Source organism: Nomascus leucogenys, chromosome 3, assembly GCF_006542625.1.
Source record: "Nomascus leucogenys isolate Asia chromosome 3, Asia_NLE_v1, whole genome shotgun sequence".
Lineage (NCBI taxonomy): Eukaryota > Metazoa > Chordata > Mammalia > Primates > Hylobatidae > Nomascus > Nomascus leucogenys.
In genome coordinates this window covers 94,296,874-94,314,846 of record NC_044383.1, presented here as the reverse complement: position 1 = coordinate 94,314,846, position 17,973 = coordinate 94,296,874, and the positions used below count along the sequence as shown (strand labels likewise).

Genomic DNA, 17,973 nt, shown 5'->3' with positions numbered 1-17,973 from the left:
TAATTATTTTATTGTTCAGTTGTTTGCAAAGATTTAAAATTTCTTTTTCTTTGAATAATTTTTGAGTTAGGTCATTATTTTTTCTAACAGTGAATTTGAAATAATTCTTTAACTGATACAATAGTGATTCATATGTCATGTAATTTTTATTAATTAATTATAGACAGCATCTACCAGGGTTGGAGTCCAGTAGGGTCATCATAGCTCACTATAGCCTCAAACTCCTGGGCTCAAGCAGTCCTTCTACCTTAGCTCTCCGAGTAGCTGGAACTACAGGCACATACCATAGCATGGAACTAACTTTACCTTTTGTGTAGAGGTGGGATCTCACTTTGTTTCCCAGACTGGTCTGGTTTCCAACTCCTGGCTTTAAGTAATCCTCCCACTTCAGCTTCCCAAAGCCCTGGGATTACAGTCATGAGCCACATGCCTACAAGCACCTAGCCATTTTTTTTTTTTTTTTTTTTGTATGGAAGGAAAAGAATGAGGGGATTTGTGGTCAGTAGTGGAAAGGAATGCCCTTAAAAAAGGATAGTGGTTATGGTTTGTTGTTATGGGTGATGTTGGTTCTTGTCATGGTGTCATATGTTGGTGATACTGATAAATGTCTGATAATTTACTATTATTTGAGGTGGGGCAAATAATTTTTCTTTTAAATCAATGGTTGTTGCTGGAAAATGTTCATTAGATCAAGTTTGTGTATTTTTAGTGTCTTCTCTAGTAACTTTTAACGGAAAATCTTCACTATGATCCTCAAATTTGAGGTGTTAAGGATTTAGTGTAAATTTTGTTTTTGTGATGAATTGTATACTCCTGAACATGTAAAAAGTCCAGCCCTGTTTCTTTTTTTCCTATTCTTTCTAAGAAAGGGAGTTTCGTGCTCCAACTTTGGCATCCCTAGAAAACTGCATGAAGCTTTCTCAGATGGCCGTTCAGGGACTTCAGCAATTTAAGTCTCCCCTTCTGCAGCTCCCTCATATTGAAGAGGACAATCTTAGACGGGTTTCTAATCATAAGAAGGTAATTCTTTGCTACTTTAAAGTCAGTTTTCAGCAGTTTGCCCTGTCACTTAAAGGTAACATGAATAAAAGTTTTCTGGAAATGGTTACTATGCATTTTTTAGATTTAGAATGTCTTAAATATTCTAAAACTTTCTCTCAGGTGGTTCTGTTAATATTTTTTTGACTAGGTAGCTGTTTTATAGTATTTTACTACTGTAAGTAGTTTTACTATTTTGGGGGTTGGTGCACTTAAAAAGTCAACAGTTCCTTATGTTACCAAAAATAAATGTACTGTCTACTTTCCAATCATTTTATTCTTGGCTTAAGGTTGGGCAGTTGTTTACTGGTTAAGCATGAACAACAAAAACATTTAATAAATCAAATAAAGACAGTTCTTATTTAGAATATATAATCTATAGTACAAACATGATAATGAATCTTAAGGTATAACAAAAATTTGTATAAATGAAAAACTTGAGGAAATACAAGAAACTGAAGTTACAATTCTAGTAGGAGATTTTAAACGTTATTTTGTATATGATAGATAAAGCTAGCAGAGGATAGACATTGCATTTGATAGCATATTAATGTAGAATTAATAAATGCATGTTAGAAATTTGTATCAGAGTTCTCTGTCCTTTTAAGTACTCATGTTCCCCTTATAAATTTGATTCTGTGCTGTCATAATTAAAAACTTCAGAATTAAAAGCAGAGATTTTACATGCCTCATGATCTAATCTGTGTCTTTGAAAGTGAAAAATAACTAGCACCAAACACCTGGAAAATTAAAGAACACGCTCCTAAGTAACCATTTTGCCAAGATGGATATTACTGCAGTAACAGCTATATTTTAAGAATAACAAAAATGAGAATATTGCATAGTAAAACTTTGAAGGTGTGCCTTTATTGAGGTTTATTTTTACTCTTATTAGGTAAAAGTAAACATTTATTATTAAAGGTTTGTTAATAATAAACCTATTAATTGCTAATTAAAGGTTTTTGTTATTAAAATTGAAAATAAACTGAGGACATCAATTAACAAAGTTCTTGGTTGAGTCAAGATTCTTATTTTTTCCCTCCAACTTTATTTTTTCCAATTTTAAAAAATAAGCCTGTATTAACTTTATAATTTAAAAATTCCTAATTTAAATTTTCTTGGAGAAAAAGGTCATGAAATGCCATATCATTATTTTGTGCTTTGAAATGCACATTAATCAACATTTTTCTAAAAGTTGCTGGATTTTGTTGTGGTTAACATGTGAGTAATTTTCTTTTTATGAAAAGCTTTGTGAGTTAGGGAACTATGTATTTTCTTTTTTTTTTTTATTCAGTATAAAATTAAAACTATCCAGGATTTGGTGAGTTTAAAAGAATCAGATCGTCACACTCTACTGCACTTCCTTGAAGATGAAAAATATGAAGAGGTTATGGCTGTCCTTGGGAGTTTTCCATATGTGACCATGGATATAAAATCACAGGGTAAGTGGGAGGTTTCTCTGTTGAACATTGCTTCCCTTTTGATAGATTGGTTCTCATTTATTTGACTCAGGATTCTCAAAACACTGTACTTAATAACATAACTTGTTATTAGACTTTGCAGAACTGTAGTTTACCTGTCAGATTTACTATGTTGGAAAATGATTTATACCTAATAGTTTGAGAACACTGATAGAGTCCTGCTTTTATTATCCTCATAATGGGATGAAGTCTGAGCACTCTGTTCTGTAGTTCAACTTTTAGCAATTTCTTAACTTTCCAAAGAATGATGAAGACTTCCAGGCATAATAAAAGAATGAGATATTTGAAATATATTATTAGTGTGAAAGAAATAGCTGCTTAGTTTTAAAATTAAATTTTTAAAACCCAACTTATTTATGTTAATTAAATGTTGAAAATTACTATGTTTTATGCCACATTTCATGTGTTTTTCTTGCCCTACCTCTATATTTTCTTTGAGGGAAAAAAATAAAGGCTATTTTTCTACCTGTATAATTGCCCTGTGTTTCTATTTCAATATCTGAATGGTGTTAGAATATTGAGAGAATTAGAGACTATCTGCTCCATTCTTTCATTGTGGTGGTGGTCTGAGCTTTAACACTGGCTAAGTTACTATTATGAGAACATTCTTTTAGTTACCAAGAATACAGGGATGTATTAATAATGGTTTCTGTCTTTATTTTATTTATTTATAAATAATTTTTGAGACAGGGTCTCACTCTGTCGTCCAGGCTGGAGTGCAGTGATGCGATTTTGGCTCACTGCATCCTCTGCTTCCCAGGCTCAAGCAATCCTCCTATCTCAGCCTCCTGAGTAGCTGGGACTACAGGTGCACACTACCATACCTGGCTAATTTTATTTTTTGTATTTTTAGTAGAGACAGGGTTTCACCATGTTGCCCAGGCTGGTTTCGAGCTTCTGGGCTCAACTGCTCCACCTGCCTTGGCCTCCCACAGTGCTGTGATTATAGGTGTGAGCCACCGTACCTGGTTTGTGTCTTTAAAGAGAGCTTATTGTCTAGTTGAAGCAATAAGATTAAAAACAAGATAAGGGCTGGGCCCAGTGGTGTCATGCCTTTAATCCCAACACTTTGGGAGGCCAAGGCAGGGGGATCACTTGAACCCAGGAGTTCGAAACCAGCCTGGGCAACATAGTGAGACCCTGTCTTTATAAAATTTTAAAAAACACACACACACAAACCAAGATAACATATGCTAAGTGTTAAAGTGAATGACACAGACATTGTACCATTTATTTATACAGCAAATACTGAATGCTGTGCACTCTTCAAGGTGCTGGGGAAGCAGTGGTAAGACAAAGCCTCTGCTTACTGAGCTTGTATTCTAATAGGAATTGAGGACAGGTGAATGGCTCCCAAAGATTGACATGTTTGGGAAAGGAAGGCAAACAGTGCAGTCTGGTTTCAGTTTGGCTGGAGTGTAGCATACGTGTTGTGAAAACTTGGTTTGCTTTGGTGAGGAGTTGGGGTTGCCTTGGGCCATGAGTTTTCAGACTTTAAAAATACTAATCTAAAAGCTGTATTTAGGACTATGCTGATTTAATGAAACTGTCCAAAGAAAAATTTTGGGACTTAGAGATACTTTGTGATATTAAGAACTGTTAAAAGTATACCCTTTTTTTTTTTTTTTTTTTTTTTTTTTTTTTTTTTGAGACGGAGTCTCGCTCTGTCACCCAGGCTGGAGTGTAGTGGTGCAATCTCGGCTCACTGCAAGCTCCGCCTCCCGGGTTCACGCCATTCTCCTGCCTCAGCCTCTCTGAGTAGCTGGGACTACAGGCGCCCGCCACCATGCCTGGCTAGTGTTTTTTTTTTTTTTTGTATTTTTAGTAGAGACGGGGTTTCACTGTGGTCTCGATCTCCTGACCTCCTGATCTGCCCGCCTTGGCCTCCCAAAGTGCTGGGATTACAAGCGTGAGCCACTGTGCCCAGCCTTCTTTTCTTTTTTTTTTTTTTTTTTTTTTTTTTGAGACAGTCTGGCTCTGTTGCCCAGGCTGAAGTGCAGTGGCACTATCTTGGCTTACTGCAGCCTCCACCTCTAGGTTCAAGTGATTCTCCTGTCTCAGCCTCCCAAGTAGCTGGGATTACAGGCGTGTGCCACCACCATGCCCAGCTAATTTTTGTATTTTTAGTAGAGACAGAATTTCACCATGTTGGCCAGGCTGCTCTCAAACTCCCAGCCTCAGTTGATTCACCCACTTCAGCCTCCCAGAGTGCTGGGTTTATAGGCGTGAGCCACCATGCCTGGCCAAAAGTACATGCTTCTTAGAAAAATGAATATTAGAAGAGATTTTCTTATAGAAAGTAGAAATTTAAGAGTGTTCAGCCTCACTGACAAATAGTACCATGTGTTCCACTCCATAGCATCTTGTATAGACAGTTTATTTATATTTTTACGGTGCTGCCTAATTATGTAATAATAGTGCTATAGTTGGTGAAGGAGGAGTAGAAGAAGTATAGAAGCAGGAAAGGGGGCATCTGCATGATAATAATGCTGGAGATGGTGGATCTCCTTCCCTACCTTGCTAGAATCTGTAATAGAATCTCCCGTAGTCCTTTTCTTCACTTTAAAGCACCAAACAGCAAGTCAGCATTCTTGTGCTTATTTCACATGACGTGCTTGTGCACATACAGCTGTGCAAAATGAAAAATGTAGATAAATATGTGGCCCAGATTTGATTTTTGATAATGGAGACTTCCAGGGTGAAGAAGGGATATTATACCCTTTGTTGATACCCAGCTGCTGCACCTTATAGCCAGTAATGGAGATAGCAATTGTAGATTATTGGAGGCCATTCTTTTCAACTGGTGATATGTTAGTAAATGCCAGACCAGTATGAAAAGTAAACATAACAAACTTAAAACTGTAGGTAAAAACATGTAAGAAGAACTATCTTACATATAAAATCTGTAGAAAAAATGAATTAATGATCACATTTGAATGGAAGGTATATTTGAGTTATTTTATTTTTATTTATTTTGTTTTATTAACTTTATAGTAGAGTTTTTGGGGATATGTGTGGGAAATATGGTTTTAAAAATTAAATAATTGCAAAAACATGTATTTAGTACCATTTATTGAAAAAATGCCTTTTCAAAAGTGCTTTTTAGTGTAAAGAGGATATATTTGTTCTTGCCGTTAAAAAAATGTCTCTTTAGTGTGGTTAGGAATACTAGTTTTCATTATTTTTTTCAGACAGACATTGATCATACAGGTAAAATCTTGTGAATGTAAGGTTTGCACAGTTTAATAGGGTGACAGAACCCTATTTTTATGTCACTATGAGAGAACTGTGTTGTGGTAGGTCTGACATTATATTGTGTTTTCAAAAGCCTGGGTTTGAAGCTTAGTGTGTGAATGCAGGTGTTGTGTGAGTTTGGGTATTTTACTTTATTTCTGAACCTCGGTTTCTTTTCTTTTCTTTTTTTTTTTTTGAGATGGGGTCTCACTCTGTTGCCCTGAAGTGCAGTGGCGCGATCTGGGCTCACTGCAACCTCCGCCTCCCAGGCTCAAGCTATCCTCCAGCTCAGCCTCCCGACTAGCTGAGACTACAGGCGTGCACCATCACGCCTGGCTAATTTTTGTATTTTTGTAGAGACAAGGTTTTGTCATGTTGCCCGGTTGGTCTCGAATTCCTGAGCTCATGCCATCCTCCTACCTTGGCCTCCCAAAGTGATGGGATTACAGGCATGAGCCACCACGCCTGGCTAAACCTTAGTTTCTGAAAGTGGAAATACTTTGTAGAGCTATTTTAAGGATTAAATGAATTAATTGTTAAAAGCATCTACTGGAGAACCTTATACAGAGTAGTCAATCAGTTATTTTTTTAACAAATTTAAAATATAATATGCTGGAAATACTGAAGTGCCAGACTAATTTGGGTAAGCTAAGTTTTGCTGTTTGCATTAACATAGAACTTGATTTTTATTTTTTGCTGTTTTTTTTTCTTCCATCTTAACAGTGTTAGATGATGAAGATAGCAACAACATCACAGTAGGATCCTTAGTTACAGTGTTGGTTAAGTTGACAAGGCAAACAATGGCTGTAAGTAGTCTGTCTGTATTTTTATGCTTTAAGAGTTGTGTGTCAAGGCTTTTATATTTATTTTCCTCATTCTCAAAGTCAAAACTGTTGTAATACCAAGATCTAATTTTGCAAATTCTATTAACTCTTTTTTTTTTTTTTTTTTTGAGACGGAGTCTCGCTCTGTCGCCCAGGCTGGAGTTCAGTGGCGCGATCTCGGCTCACTGTAAGCTCCGCCTCCCGGGTTCACGCCATTCTCCTGCCTCAGCCTCTCCGAGTAGCTGGGACTACAGGCACCCGCCACCACGCCCGGCTAATTTTTTGTATTTTTTTAGTAGAGACGGAGTTTCACCGTGGTCTCGATCTCCTGACCTCGTGATTCCCCCGCCTCGGCCTCCCAAAGTGCTGGGATTACAAGTGTGGGCCACCGCGCCTGGCCGCAAATTCTATTAACTCTTTTGAAATTTTAAATTAATTTTCATGAGACAGTTTTCACATACACTAAAAAAAAGTGGAAAATAATCCTTTGTGTGATAGTTTAGTTCTCTATAAAACATAATCATAACAAAGTAATGTGGATATAGTTCTTGAGCTGTGAAGTGCTATACAGAAGTTGTTACTGATGAGAATTTCATCACCTATTCCTTTTTAGTCAGTTCTATAGAGAATTGACTTTTTTATTTTTCATTTCAAAATTTAAGAATTACAATAAAAATAACATTTTTTTCCTGATAATGTGAAACATTTATATTGTCTGGAAAAAATTTAAGCAATGCAGAAAAGTATAGGAACAAATTAAAACTACCTAAAATCCCACCACTTCGAGATGATTCGTTTTGAGGCTTATCCCTGTATGTAGCCTAATACATACATATAATGCATGTATACCTGTAGAGCTAAATGATGTTTTTCTCATGGATCCCTTCTCTCTCCCATTTCCTTCCTTCCTTCCTTCCTTCCTTCCTTCCTTCCTTCCTTCCTTCCTTCCTTCCTTCCCTCCCTCCCTCCCTCCCTCCTTCCCTCCTTCCTCCTTCCCTCCCTCCCTTCCTTCTTTCTTTTTTTTTTTCTTTTTTGACGGAGTTTCACTCTTGTTTCCCAGACTGGAGTGCAATGGCGTGATCTTGGCTCACTGCAACCTCCACCTCCTGAGTTCAAGTGATTCTCCTGCCTCAGCCTCCCGAGTAGCTGGGATTACAGGCACACGCCACCACACCTGGCTAATTTTTGTGTTTTTAGTAGAGATGGGGTTTCACCATGTTGGCCAGGCTGGTCTTGAACTCCTCAACTCAGGTGATCCACCTGCCTTGGCTTCCCAGAGTTCTGGGATTACAGGCGTGAGCTACCGTGCTCAGCCCATCTCTCTCATTTTCTTTAGGAAAACCCCTTGTCAGCCTCAGATGACCAGAATGCATAATCTTCTTGTTGTGTGTCTTCTGTCTTTCTCCATGCTCATATTTACCATCTGGATCTTTATAGTGCATACGTACATATATGCACTTAAATGTAGATTGGTACTTGTCTCATGCTTTTTTGTTAAATCCAGTCCAATCATTTTGTATATATTTCCTTCATCTTTTTTTTGAGATGGAGTCTAGCTAGCTCTGTCACCCAGGCTGGAATGCAGTGGTGCAATCTTGGCTCACTGCAAGCTTTGCCTCCCAGGTTCAAGTGATTCTTCTGCCGCAGTCTCTCCCTGGTAGCTGGAATTACAGGCACATGCCACCACGCTGGGCTAATTTTTGTGTTTTTAGTAGAGATGGGGTTTCACCATGTTGGCCAGGCTGGTCCTGAAATCCTGACCTCAAGTGATCCACCCACCTTGGCCTCCCAACGTGCTGGGGTTGCAGGCATGAGCAACTGCGCCTGGCCTATTTTATTTTTTGTCGAGACACGGTCTCACTGTGTTACCCAGGCTTGAGTACAGTGGTGCAGTCTCGGCTCACTGCAACGTCCGCTTCCTAGGCTCAAATGATTCTCCCACCTCAGCCTCCTGAGTAGCTGGGACCACAGGTTTGCACCACCATGTCCAGCTAATTTTTTGTATTTTTAGTAGAAATGGGGTTTCTCCATGTTGCCCAGGCTGGTCTTGAATGCCTGTCCTCAAGTGATATGTCCCCCTCAGCCTCCCGAAGTGCTGGGATTACAGGCATGAGCCACCATGCCTGGCCTAATTTTTTTTTTTTTTTAATAGAGGTGCGGGTCTCTGTAGGTTGCCTAGCTGGTCTCAAACTCCTGGGCTCAAAGGATCCTCCTGCCTTGGCCTCACAAAGTGCTGGGATTACAGGCATGAGCCACCATGCCTGGCTTTCAGTTTCTATTATTTGTATTTTCTCCTGAGTCAACTGGTAGAGACTGTAGTATTTTGACTCAATTTATTCAACTAGTGGTAGATTTTAGCTTCTTTCTCTGAGGTTTTTGAGCATCTGCAAGAAATACATGCCACATTTATATCCCATTCCTAAAATTGCTGGTAGGAAAAACATATCTATATTTTTTCTTTTTTCTTTTCTTTTTTTTGTTTTTTTTTTGGAGACGGAGTCTCGCTGTCACCCAGGCTGGAGTGCAGTGGCACGATCTCGGCTCACTGCAGGCTCCGCCCCCCGGGGTTCACGCCATTCTCCTGCCTCAGCCTCCTGAGTAGCTGGGACTACAGGCGCCCACCACCTCGCCCGGCTAATTTTTTGTATTTTTAGTAGAGATGGGGTTTCACTGTGTTAGCCAGGATGGTCTCAATCTCCTGACCTCATGATCCGCCTGCCTCGGCCTCCCAAAGTGCTGGGATTACAGGCGTGAGCCACCGCGCCCGGCCATATTTTTTTCTTACAGAGATGGGGTTCTCACTGTGTTGGCCAGGTTGGTCTTGAATTCCTGACCTCAAGTGATCCTAGCATTTCACCTCCTAAAGTGCTGGGATTGCAGGTGTGAGCCACCAAGCCCAGCCTGAAAATCATGTTTTGTAGTAGGATATATTGAATGAAAGATGTTGGTTTTATTATAGCAAGTGATAAGGAAGCATTTGTCATGGACTCTAGGTGAGAGAGCTGCCTCGTGGGAGAAGAGGAACTGAAACCGATGCTAAAATTGGATTTAGAATCCAAATCTAGACTACCCATATCCTTTGGACTTCCCAGCCTGAAAAATGAGCAAAAATTTGGTCTTGAACTATTGATATTTCTGGAGTAATTGGTAGAAAAAAGAATGGAACTGCCCTGGAGTAAAGAAAAGAATTGTTTTTATCTTCCCATTCTTGTATGAACTGTACCTTGGAGTAATCAAGTATCAGAACCCAGCTAATAAGTGAAAGGAGGAAGTTATGATATAATTAGACTAGGGAGTGGCAACCTTTTTCTTTAAAGGTCCAGATAGTAAATATTTTAGGTTTTTTAAGTCATACAGCGTTTGTAGCAACTACTGAACTTACAGATGGGTGTGGTCATGTTCCAGTAAAGCTTTCTTTTAAAAATCAGGTGGCAGGGCAGGCACAGTGGCACAGCTACTTGGGAGGCTGAGGTGGGAGGATCCTTTGAGCTCAGGAGCTCAAGACCAGCCTGGGCAACATAACAAGACCACTGTCTTTAAAAAAAAAAAAAAAAAAAAAAAAGGCAAGTGGTGTGGACTGTTCAGAGTTGGCTCCTGAATTAGGCTGTTTTTATTGTATAGAGCCTAACAATTATAACTGTTTTTACTTGTTAGCTCTAATAATTCTAGGGAGTTTATTAAACACAGCCTGCATGTCATCTTCTAGTATAGATGCTTACTGGGACTTAAATCCTAAATTTATTGGTTCTGTACTGATTCTAAATGGATTGTATGGTTGGTGGATATAGCTTTAGGATATGTAGATTTTCTTGGTGATTTTTTTTTTTTAATAGATGTGGGGTCTCGCTCTGTTGCCCATGTTAGTCTCAAACTCCTGGGGTCAAGCGATCCTCCTGCCTTGGCCTCCCAAAGTGCTGAGATTATTAGGCATGAGCCACCGTGCTCCACCTGTGATGATTCAGTTGTTAGTCTCAGGTCTCAGGTCCAATAAGCAATATCACTGACAATAGTGAATAAACTAATACTAGTCTCAAGGGTTTTTTTTGTTGTTGTTATTTCGCACATCACACTTGACATATTGTCAAGGTTTTAATGCAGAAAATAGTATATATTCTCATAACATTAAAATTCTCAAAGTTTGCTTGCTATTAGAATAAAAGTGAAATTTTAAACAAATATTTTTACTGTATGTATCCTTACTGCATTTGTAAGCTTGAGTAGACTGTACTTTTCAAAACTTGTTCAAGAAAGATGTGAGATACTTTAGAAGGTATCTACCTGCATAGGCACACATTCATCAGCTAGTAATTGCTAAACGTCTCCTCCTTCTTCCTCGATTGTAGCCAGTTAAAAATACTTAATAAAAATACAGTTTGAAAGATTGCTTTGTTTGTCTGAAAGATAAATATAGGTTGACAGATTTTGTATTTCTCTTCTTGCCACCCCCTAGGAAGTATTTGAAAAGGAGCAGTCCATCTGTGCTGCAGAGGAACAGCCAGCAGAAGATGGGGTAAAAACTTGGGTTTCTGAAGCTATTTTTCCTAGTGAAAGAAATGTTTTATTTACTTTTCCAATTGACTTATATTGCTCTGGGAGAGTAATTCAGTTTAGCTATTTCCACCTAAAAATTACTACAACCTTCAGTTGAATCTGTTGCTGTAACTTACGAGTGTGACGTGTTATGATTCACAGCAGGGTGAAACTAACAAGAACCGGACAAAAGGAGGATGGCAACAGAAGAGTAAAGGACCCAAGAAAACTGCTAAATCAAAAAAAAAGAAACCTTTAAAAAAAAAGCCTACACCTGTGCTATTACCACAGTCAAAGCAACAGAAACAAAAGCAGGCAAATGGAGTCGTTGGGAATGTAAGTTTATTATTATCGTTATTATCATTATTAAGCTAAAATATATAAACACTAAAATGTTCAAATCTTATGTGTACAGCTTTAAAAGTTTTACATATTTATGCACCCGTGATACCCCATAAAGCTCCCTTGTGCCCTTCTCAGTCGATGAGCCCTCCATTCATCTCCCCATCCCTCTGCCTCCCACTATTCTGTCTGTAATCGCCATAGATTAGTTTTGCCTATTCTTAAAGGTCATATAAGTGTCATATTTTATGTATGGCTCCTTTCATTCAGCATTATGTTCATGATAATCCCTCTGTATTGTTTGTAGCAGTAGTTCATTCTGTGTGTGTGTGCGTGTGTGTGTGTATAGTATTTTATTGTATGAATATACCACATTTATCTGTTTTGTGGTTGTTGGACATTTGGATTGTTTGTAGTTCTTAACCTAATATGAATAAAGGGTGCTATGCTTATTCTTACACATGGCATTTTGTGGACAGTCATTTTCCACCTAGCAGTGGAATTGCTGGATTATAAAGTAGGTGCATGCTTAACTCATTAAAAGAGCCTGTTTTCCAAAGTTGTACCATTTTATGCTCCTACCTACAACGTGTGAGAGTCTTGTTCTACATACTCACCAATACTTGGTTTTACCAGTCTTTTAGCCATTTGGCAGATCTGTGGTGATATCTCTTTATGTGGTTTTTGTTTGCATTTACCTGATGGCTAATGATGTTGAACACCGTTTCATATGCTTGCTGGCCGTTTGGATAACTTTTTTTTCTGTTGGGTTGTTTGTCTTGTTACTGAAATTGTAGGAATTCTGTATATATTCTGGATGAGTCCTTACATTTTTATTCTTATTGGTAGCTTCTAATGTTTGTTATTTTAATGAGGTCAATTTCATTAGTCTCTTTTTTTCATCAGTGAGGTCATCTTTCATCAATGGCTAACGCTTCTGTGTCTTAAAAATTAACACATCCTGACTGTTCCAAAGTCATGGAGGTATTTTTCTGTTTTCTTCTGGAAACATTATTACCTTAGTTGATAAACCTATCTTGAATTAACTTTTCATTAATGGTGCAAGGTAGGGGATATGAACCACTTATACCATCACCATTCATTGAAAAGGTCATTCTTTCCTCAGTAAATTGTAATGGCACTTTGTTGTAAAACAGATGATGCTGAGCTCAGCAAGGCTGCTGTGGCCAGACTGCCTCCTCTCTGGGCAGGGCATCTCTGAAAAAAAGGCAGCAGTCCCAGTCAGGGAATTTTAGATAAAACCCCACCTCCCTGGGACAGAGCACCTGGGGGAAGGGGCAGTTGTGAGCGCAGCTTCAGCAGACTTAAACATCCCTACCTGGCAGCTCTGAAGATAGCAGCAGATCTACCAGCACAGCATTCGAGCTCTGGTAAGGGACAGACTGCCTCCTCAAGTGGGTCCCTGACCCCCGTGAATCCTGACTGGGAGACATCTTCCACAACAGACACCTCATACAGGAGAGCTCTGGCTGGCATTTGGCGAGTGCCCCTCTGGGACGAAGCTTCCAGAGGAAGGAACAGGCAGCAGTCTTTGCTGGTCTGCAGCCTCTGCTGGTGAAACCCAGGCAAACAGGGTCTGGAGCAGACCTCCAGCAAACTCCAGCAGATCTGCAGCAGAGAGGCCTGACTGTTAGAAGGAAAACTAACAAATAGAAAGGAATAGTATCAACACCAACAAAAAGGACGTCCACTCAGAGATCCCATCCGAAGGTCACTGACTTCAAAGACCAAAGGTAGATAAATCCACGCAGATGGGGAGAAATCAGCCCAAAAAGGCTGAAAATTCCAAAAACCAGAACACCTCTTCTCCAAAGAATCACAACTCCTTGCCAGCAAGGGAACAAAACTGGATGGAGAATGAATGTGACGAACTGACAGAAGTAGGTTTCAGAAGATGGGTAATAACAAACTCCTCCAAGCTAAAGGAGCATGTTCTAACCCAGTGCAAGGAAGCTAAGAACCTTGAAAAAAAGGTTAGACGAATTGCTAACTAGAATAACCAGTTTAGAGAAGAACATAAATGACCTGATGGAGCTGAAAAACACAGCATGAGAACTTCGTGAAGCATACACAAGTATCAATAGCCATACTGATCAAGCAGAAGAAAGGATATCAGAGATTGAAGATCAACTCGATGAAATAAAGCGAGAAAACAAGATTAGAGAAAAAAGAGTGAAAAGAAACGAACAAAGCCTGCAAGAAGTGTGGGACTATGTGAAAAGACCAAATCTATGTTTGATTGGTATACCTGAAAGTAACGGGGAGAATGGAACCAAGTTGGAAAACACTCTTCAGGACATTATCCAGGAGAACTTCCCCAACCTAACAAGGTCAACATTCAAATTCAGGAAATACAGAGAACACCACAAAGATATTCCTCCAGAAGAGCAACCCTAAGACACATAACCGTCAGATTCACCAAGGTTGAAGTGAAGGAAAAAATGTTAAAGGGAGCCAGAGAGAAAGATCAGGTTACCCACAAAGGGAAGCCCATCAGACTAACAGCAGAACTCTCGGCAGAAACCCTACAAGCCAGAAGAGAGTGGGGCCTGATATTCAACATTCTTAAAGAAAAGAATTTTCAACCCATAATTTAATATCCAGCCAAACTAAACTTCATAAGCGAAGGAGAAATAAAATCCTTTATAGACAAGGAAATGTGGAGAGATTTTGTCACCACCAGGCCTGCCCTTTGAGAGCTCCTGAAGGTAACACTAAACATGGAAAGGAACAACTGGTACCAGCCACTGCAAAAACATACCAAATTGTAAAGACCATCAATGCTATGAAGAAACTGCATAAACTAAGGGGCAGAATAACGAGCCAGCATCATAATGGCAGGATCAAATTCACACATAACAATATTAACCTTAAATGTAAATGGGCTAAATGCCCCAATTAAAAGATACAGACTGGCAAATTGGATAAAGAGTCAAGACCCATCGGTGTACTGTATTCAGGAGACCCATCTCACGTGCAAAGACACATATAGGCTTAAAATAAAGAGATGGAGGAATATTTACCAAGCAAATGGAAAGCAAAAAAAAGCAGGGTTTGTAATCCTAGTCTCTGATAAAACAGACTTTAAACCAACAAAGATCAAAAAAGACAAAGAAAGGCATTACATAATGGTAAAGGGATCAATGCAACAAGAAGAGTTAACTATCCTAAATATATATGCACCCAAACAGGAGTACCCAGATTCATAAAGCAAGTTCTTAGAGATCTACAAAGAGGCTTAGACTCCCACACAATAATAGTGGGAGACTTTAACACCCCACTGTCAATATTAGACAGAAAATTAACAAGGATATCCAGGACTTGAACTCAGCTCTGGACCAAGCAGACCTAATAGACATCTACAGAACTCTCCAGCCCAAATCGACAGAATACACATTCTTCTCAGCACCACATTGCACTTATTCCAGAATTGACAGCATAATTGGAAGTAAAACACTCCTCAGCAAATGCAAAAGAATGGAAATCATGACAGTCTCTCTCAGACCACAGTGTGATCAAATTAGAACTCAGGATTAAGAAACTCGCTCAGAACTGCACAACTACATGGAAACTGAACAACCTGCTCCTGAATGACTACTGGGTAAATAACGAAATGAAGGCAGAAATAAAGATGTTCTTTGAAACCAATGAGAACAAAGACATAACGTACCAGAATCTCCGGGACACATTTGAAGCAGTGTGTAGAGGGAAATTTATATCACTAAATGCCCACAAGAGAAAGCAGGAAAGATCTAAAATCGACACCCTAACATCACAAAAGAACTAGAGAAGCAAGAGCAAACAAATTCAAAAGCTAGCAGAAGACAAGAAATAACTAAGAGCAGAACTGAAGGAGATAGAGACACAAAAAACCCTTCAAAAAAATCAGTGAATCCAAGGAGCTAGTTTTTTGAAAAGATCAACAAAATAGACAACTAGCCAGCCTAATAAAGAAGAGAGAAGAATCAAATAGGTGCAACAAAAAAAGATAAAGGGGATGTCACCACCGATCCCACAGAAATACAAACTACCATCAGAGAATGCTATAAACACCTCTACATAAATAAACTAGAAAATCTAGAAGAAATGGATAAATTCCTGAACACATACACCCTCCCAGGACTAAACCATTAAGAAGTCGAATCCCTGACTAGATAAATAACAAGCTCTGAAATTGAGGCAGCAATTAATACCCTACCAACCAAAAAAAGTCCAGGACCAGACGGTTTCATGGCCGAATTCTAGCAGAGGTACAAAGAGGAGCTGGTACCATTCCTTCTGAAACTATTCCAAACAACAGAAGAAGAGGGAATCCTCCTTAACTCATTTTATGAGGCCAGCATCATCCTGATACCAAAACCTGGCAGAGACACAACAGAAAAAGAAAATTTCAGGCCAATATCCCTGATGAACATTGATGTGAAAATCCTCAATAAAATACTGGCAAACCAAATCCAGCAGCACATCAGAAAGTTTATCCACCATGATCAAGTCGGCCTCATCCCCGGGATGCAAGGCTGGTTCAACATATGCAAATCAATAAATGTAATCCATCACATAAACAGAACCAATGACAAAAACCACATGATTATCTCAATAGATGCAGAAAAGGCCTTCGACAAAATTCAACAGCCCTTCATGCTAAAAACTCTCAATAAAGTAGGCATTGATGGAATGTACCTCAAAATAAGAGCTATTTATGACAAACCCACAGCCAATATCATACTGAATGGGCAAAAACTGGAAGCCTTCTCTTTGAAAACCAGCACAAGACAAGGATGCCCTCTCTCACCACTCCTATTCAACATAGTATTGGAAGTTCTGGCCAGGGCAGTCAGGCAAGAGAAAGAAATAAAGAGTATTCAGTTAGGAAAAGAGGAAGTCACATTGTTTTTGTTTGCAGGTGACATGATTGTATATTTAGAAAACCCCATCGTCTCGGCCCAAAATCTCTTTAAGCTGATAAGCAACTTCAGCTAAGTCTTAGGATACAAAATCAATGTGCAAAAATCACAAGCATTCCTATACACCAATAACATACAAACAGAGAGCCAAATCATGAGTGAATTCCCATTCACAGTTGCCACAAAGAGAATAAAATACCTAGGAATACAACTTACAAGGGATGTGAAGGACCTCTTCAAGGAGAACTACAAACCACTGCTCAAGGAAATGAGAGAGGACACAAACAAATGGAAAACATTCCATGCTCATGGATAGGAAGAATCAGTATTGTCAAAATGGCCACACTCCCTAAAGTAATTTATAGATTCAATGCTATCCCGATCAAGCTACCATTGACTTTCTTCACAGAATTGGAAAAAACTACTTTAAATTTCATATGGAGCCAAAAAAGAGCCCGCATAGCCAAGACAATCTTAAGCAAAAAGAACAGTTGGAGGCATCACGCTACCTGACTTCAAACTGTACTACAAGGCTACAGTAACCAAAACAGCATGGTACTCGTACCAAAACAGATATATAGACCAATGGAACAGAACAGAGGCCTCAGAAATAATGCCACACATCTACAACCGTCTGATCTTTGACAAACCTGTTAAAAACAAGCAATGGGAAAAGGATTCCCTATTTAATAAATGATATTGGGAAAACTGGCTAGCCATATGCAGAAAGCAGGAACTGGATCCCTTCCTTATACCTTATGCAAAAATTAACTCAAGGTGGATTAAAGACTTAAGACTTAAAACCATGAAAACTCTAGAAGAAAACCCAGGCAATACTACTCAGGACATAGGCATGGGCAAAGACTTCATGACTAAAACACTAAAAGCAATGGCAACAAAAGCCAAAATAGACAGATGGAATCTGATTGAACTAAAGAGCTTCTGCACAGCAAAACAAAAACAAAAACAAAAAAAACTATCATCAGAGTGAACAGGCAACCCACAGAATGGGAGAAAGTTTTTACAATCTATCCATCTGACACAGGGCTGATAGCCAGAATCTCCAAAGAACGTAAACAGATTTACAAGAAAAAAACAAACAATTCCATCAAAAAGTGTGCAAAGGATATGAACAGACACTTCTCAAAAGAAGACATTTATGCAGCCAACAAACATATGAAGAAAAGCTCATCATCACTGGTCATTAGAGAAATGCAAATTAAAACCACAATGAGATACCATCTCATGCCAGTTAGAATGGCAGTCATTAAAAAGTCAGGAAACAACAGATGCTGGAGAGGATGTGAAGAAATAGAAACACTTTTACACTGTTGGTGGGACTGTAAACTAGTTCAACCATTGTGGAAGACAGTGTGGCGATTCCTCAAGGATCTAGAACTAGGAATACTTGACCCAGCAATCCCATTACTGGGTATATACCCAAAGGATTATAAATCATTCTACTATAAAGACACATACACACGTATGTTTATTGCGGCACTGTTCACAATAGCAAAGACTTGGAATCAACCCAAGTACCCATCAGTGATAGACTGGATAAAGAAAATGTGGCACATATACACCACGGAATACTATGCA

The 17,973-nt window shown here is 39.0% G+C and overlaps 1 protein-coding gene across 2 annotated transcripts in view; it reads left to right on the top strand.

The window, feature by feature from the left end:
• Nucleotides 1-17,973, top strand: part of SEC63 (SEC63 homolog, protein translocation regulator) — an 84,928-nt gene that overhangs the window by 50,615 nt on the left and 16,340 nt on the right. For both annotated transcript variants that reach the window (XM_003278922.2, XM_030809534.1), the window contains 5 exons: nt 866-1,020; nt 2,333-2,480; nt 6,477-6,559; nt 11,028-11,087; nt 11,270-11,443. In XM_003278922.2, the coding sequence (XP_003278970.1) occupies nt 866-1,020; nt 2,333-2,480; nt 6,477-6,559; nt 11,028-11,087; nt 11,270-11,443 (620 nt within the window). The remainder of the gene's footprint in view (nt 1-865; nt 1,021-2,332; nt 2,481-6,476; nt 6,560-11,027; nt 11,088-11,269; nt 11,444-17,973) is intronic.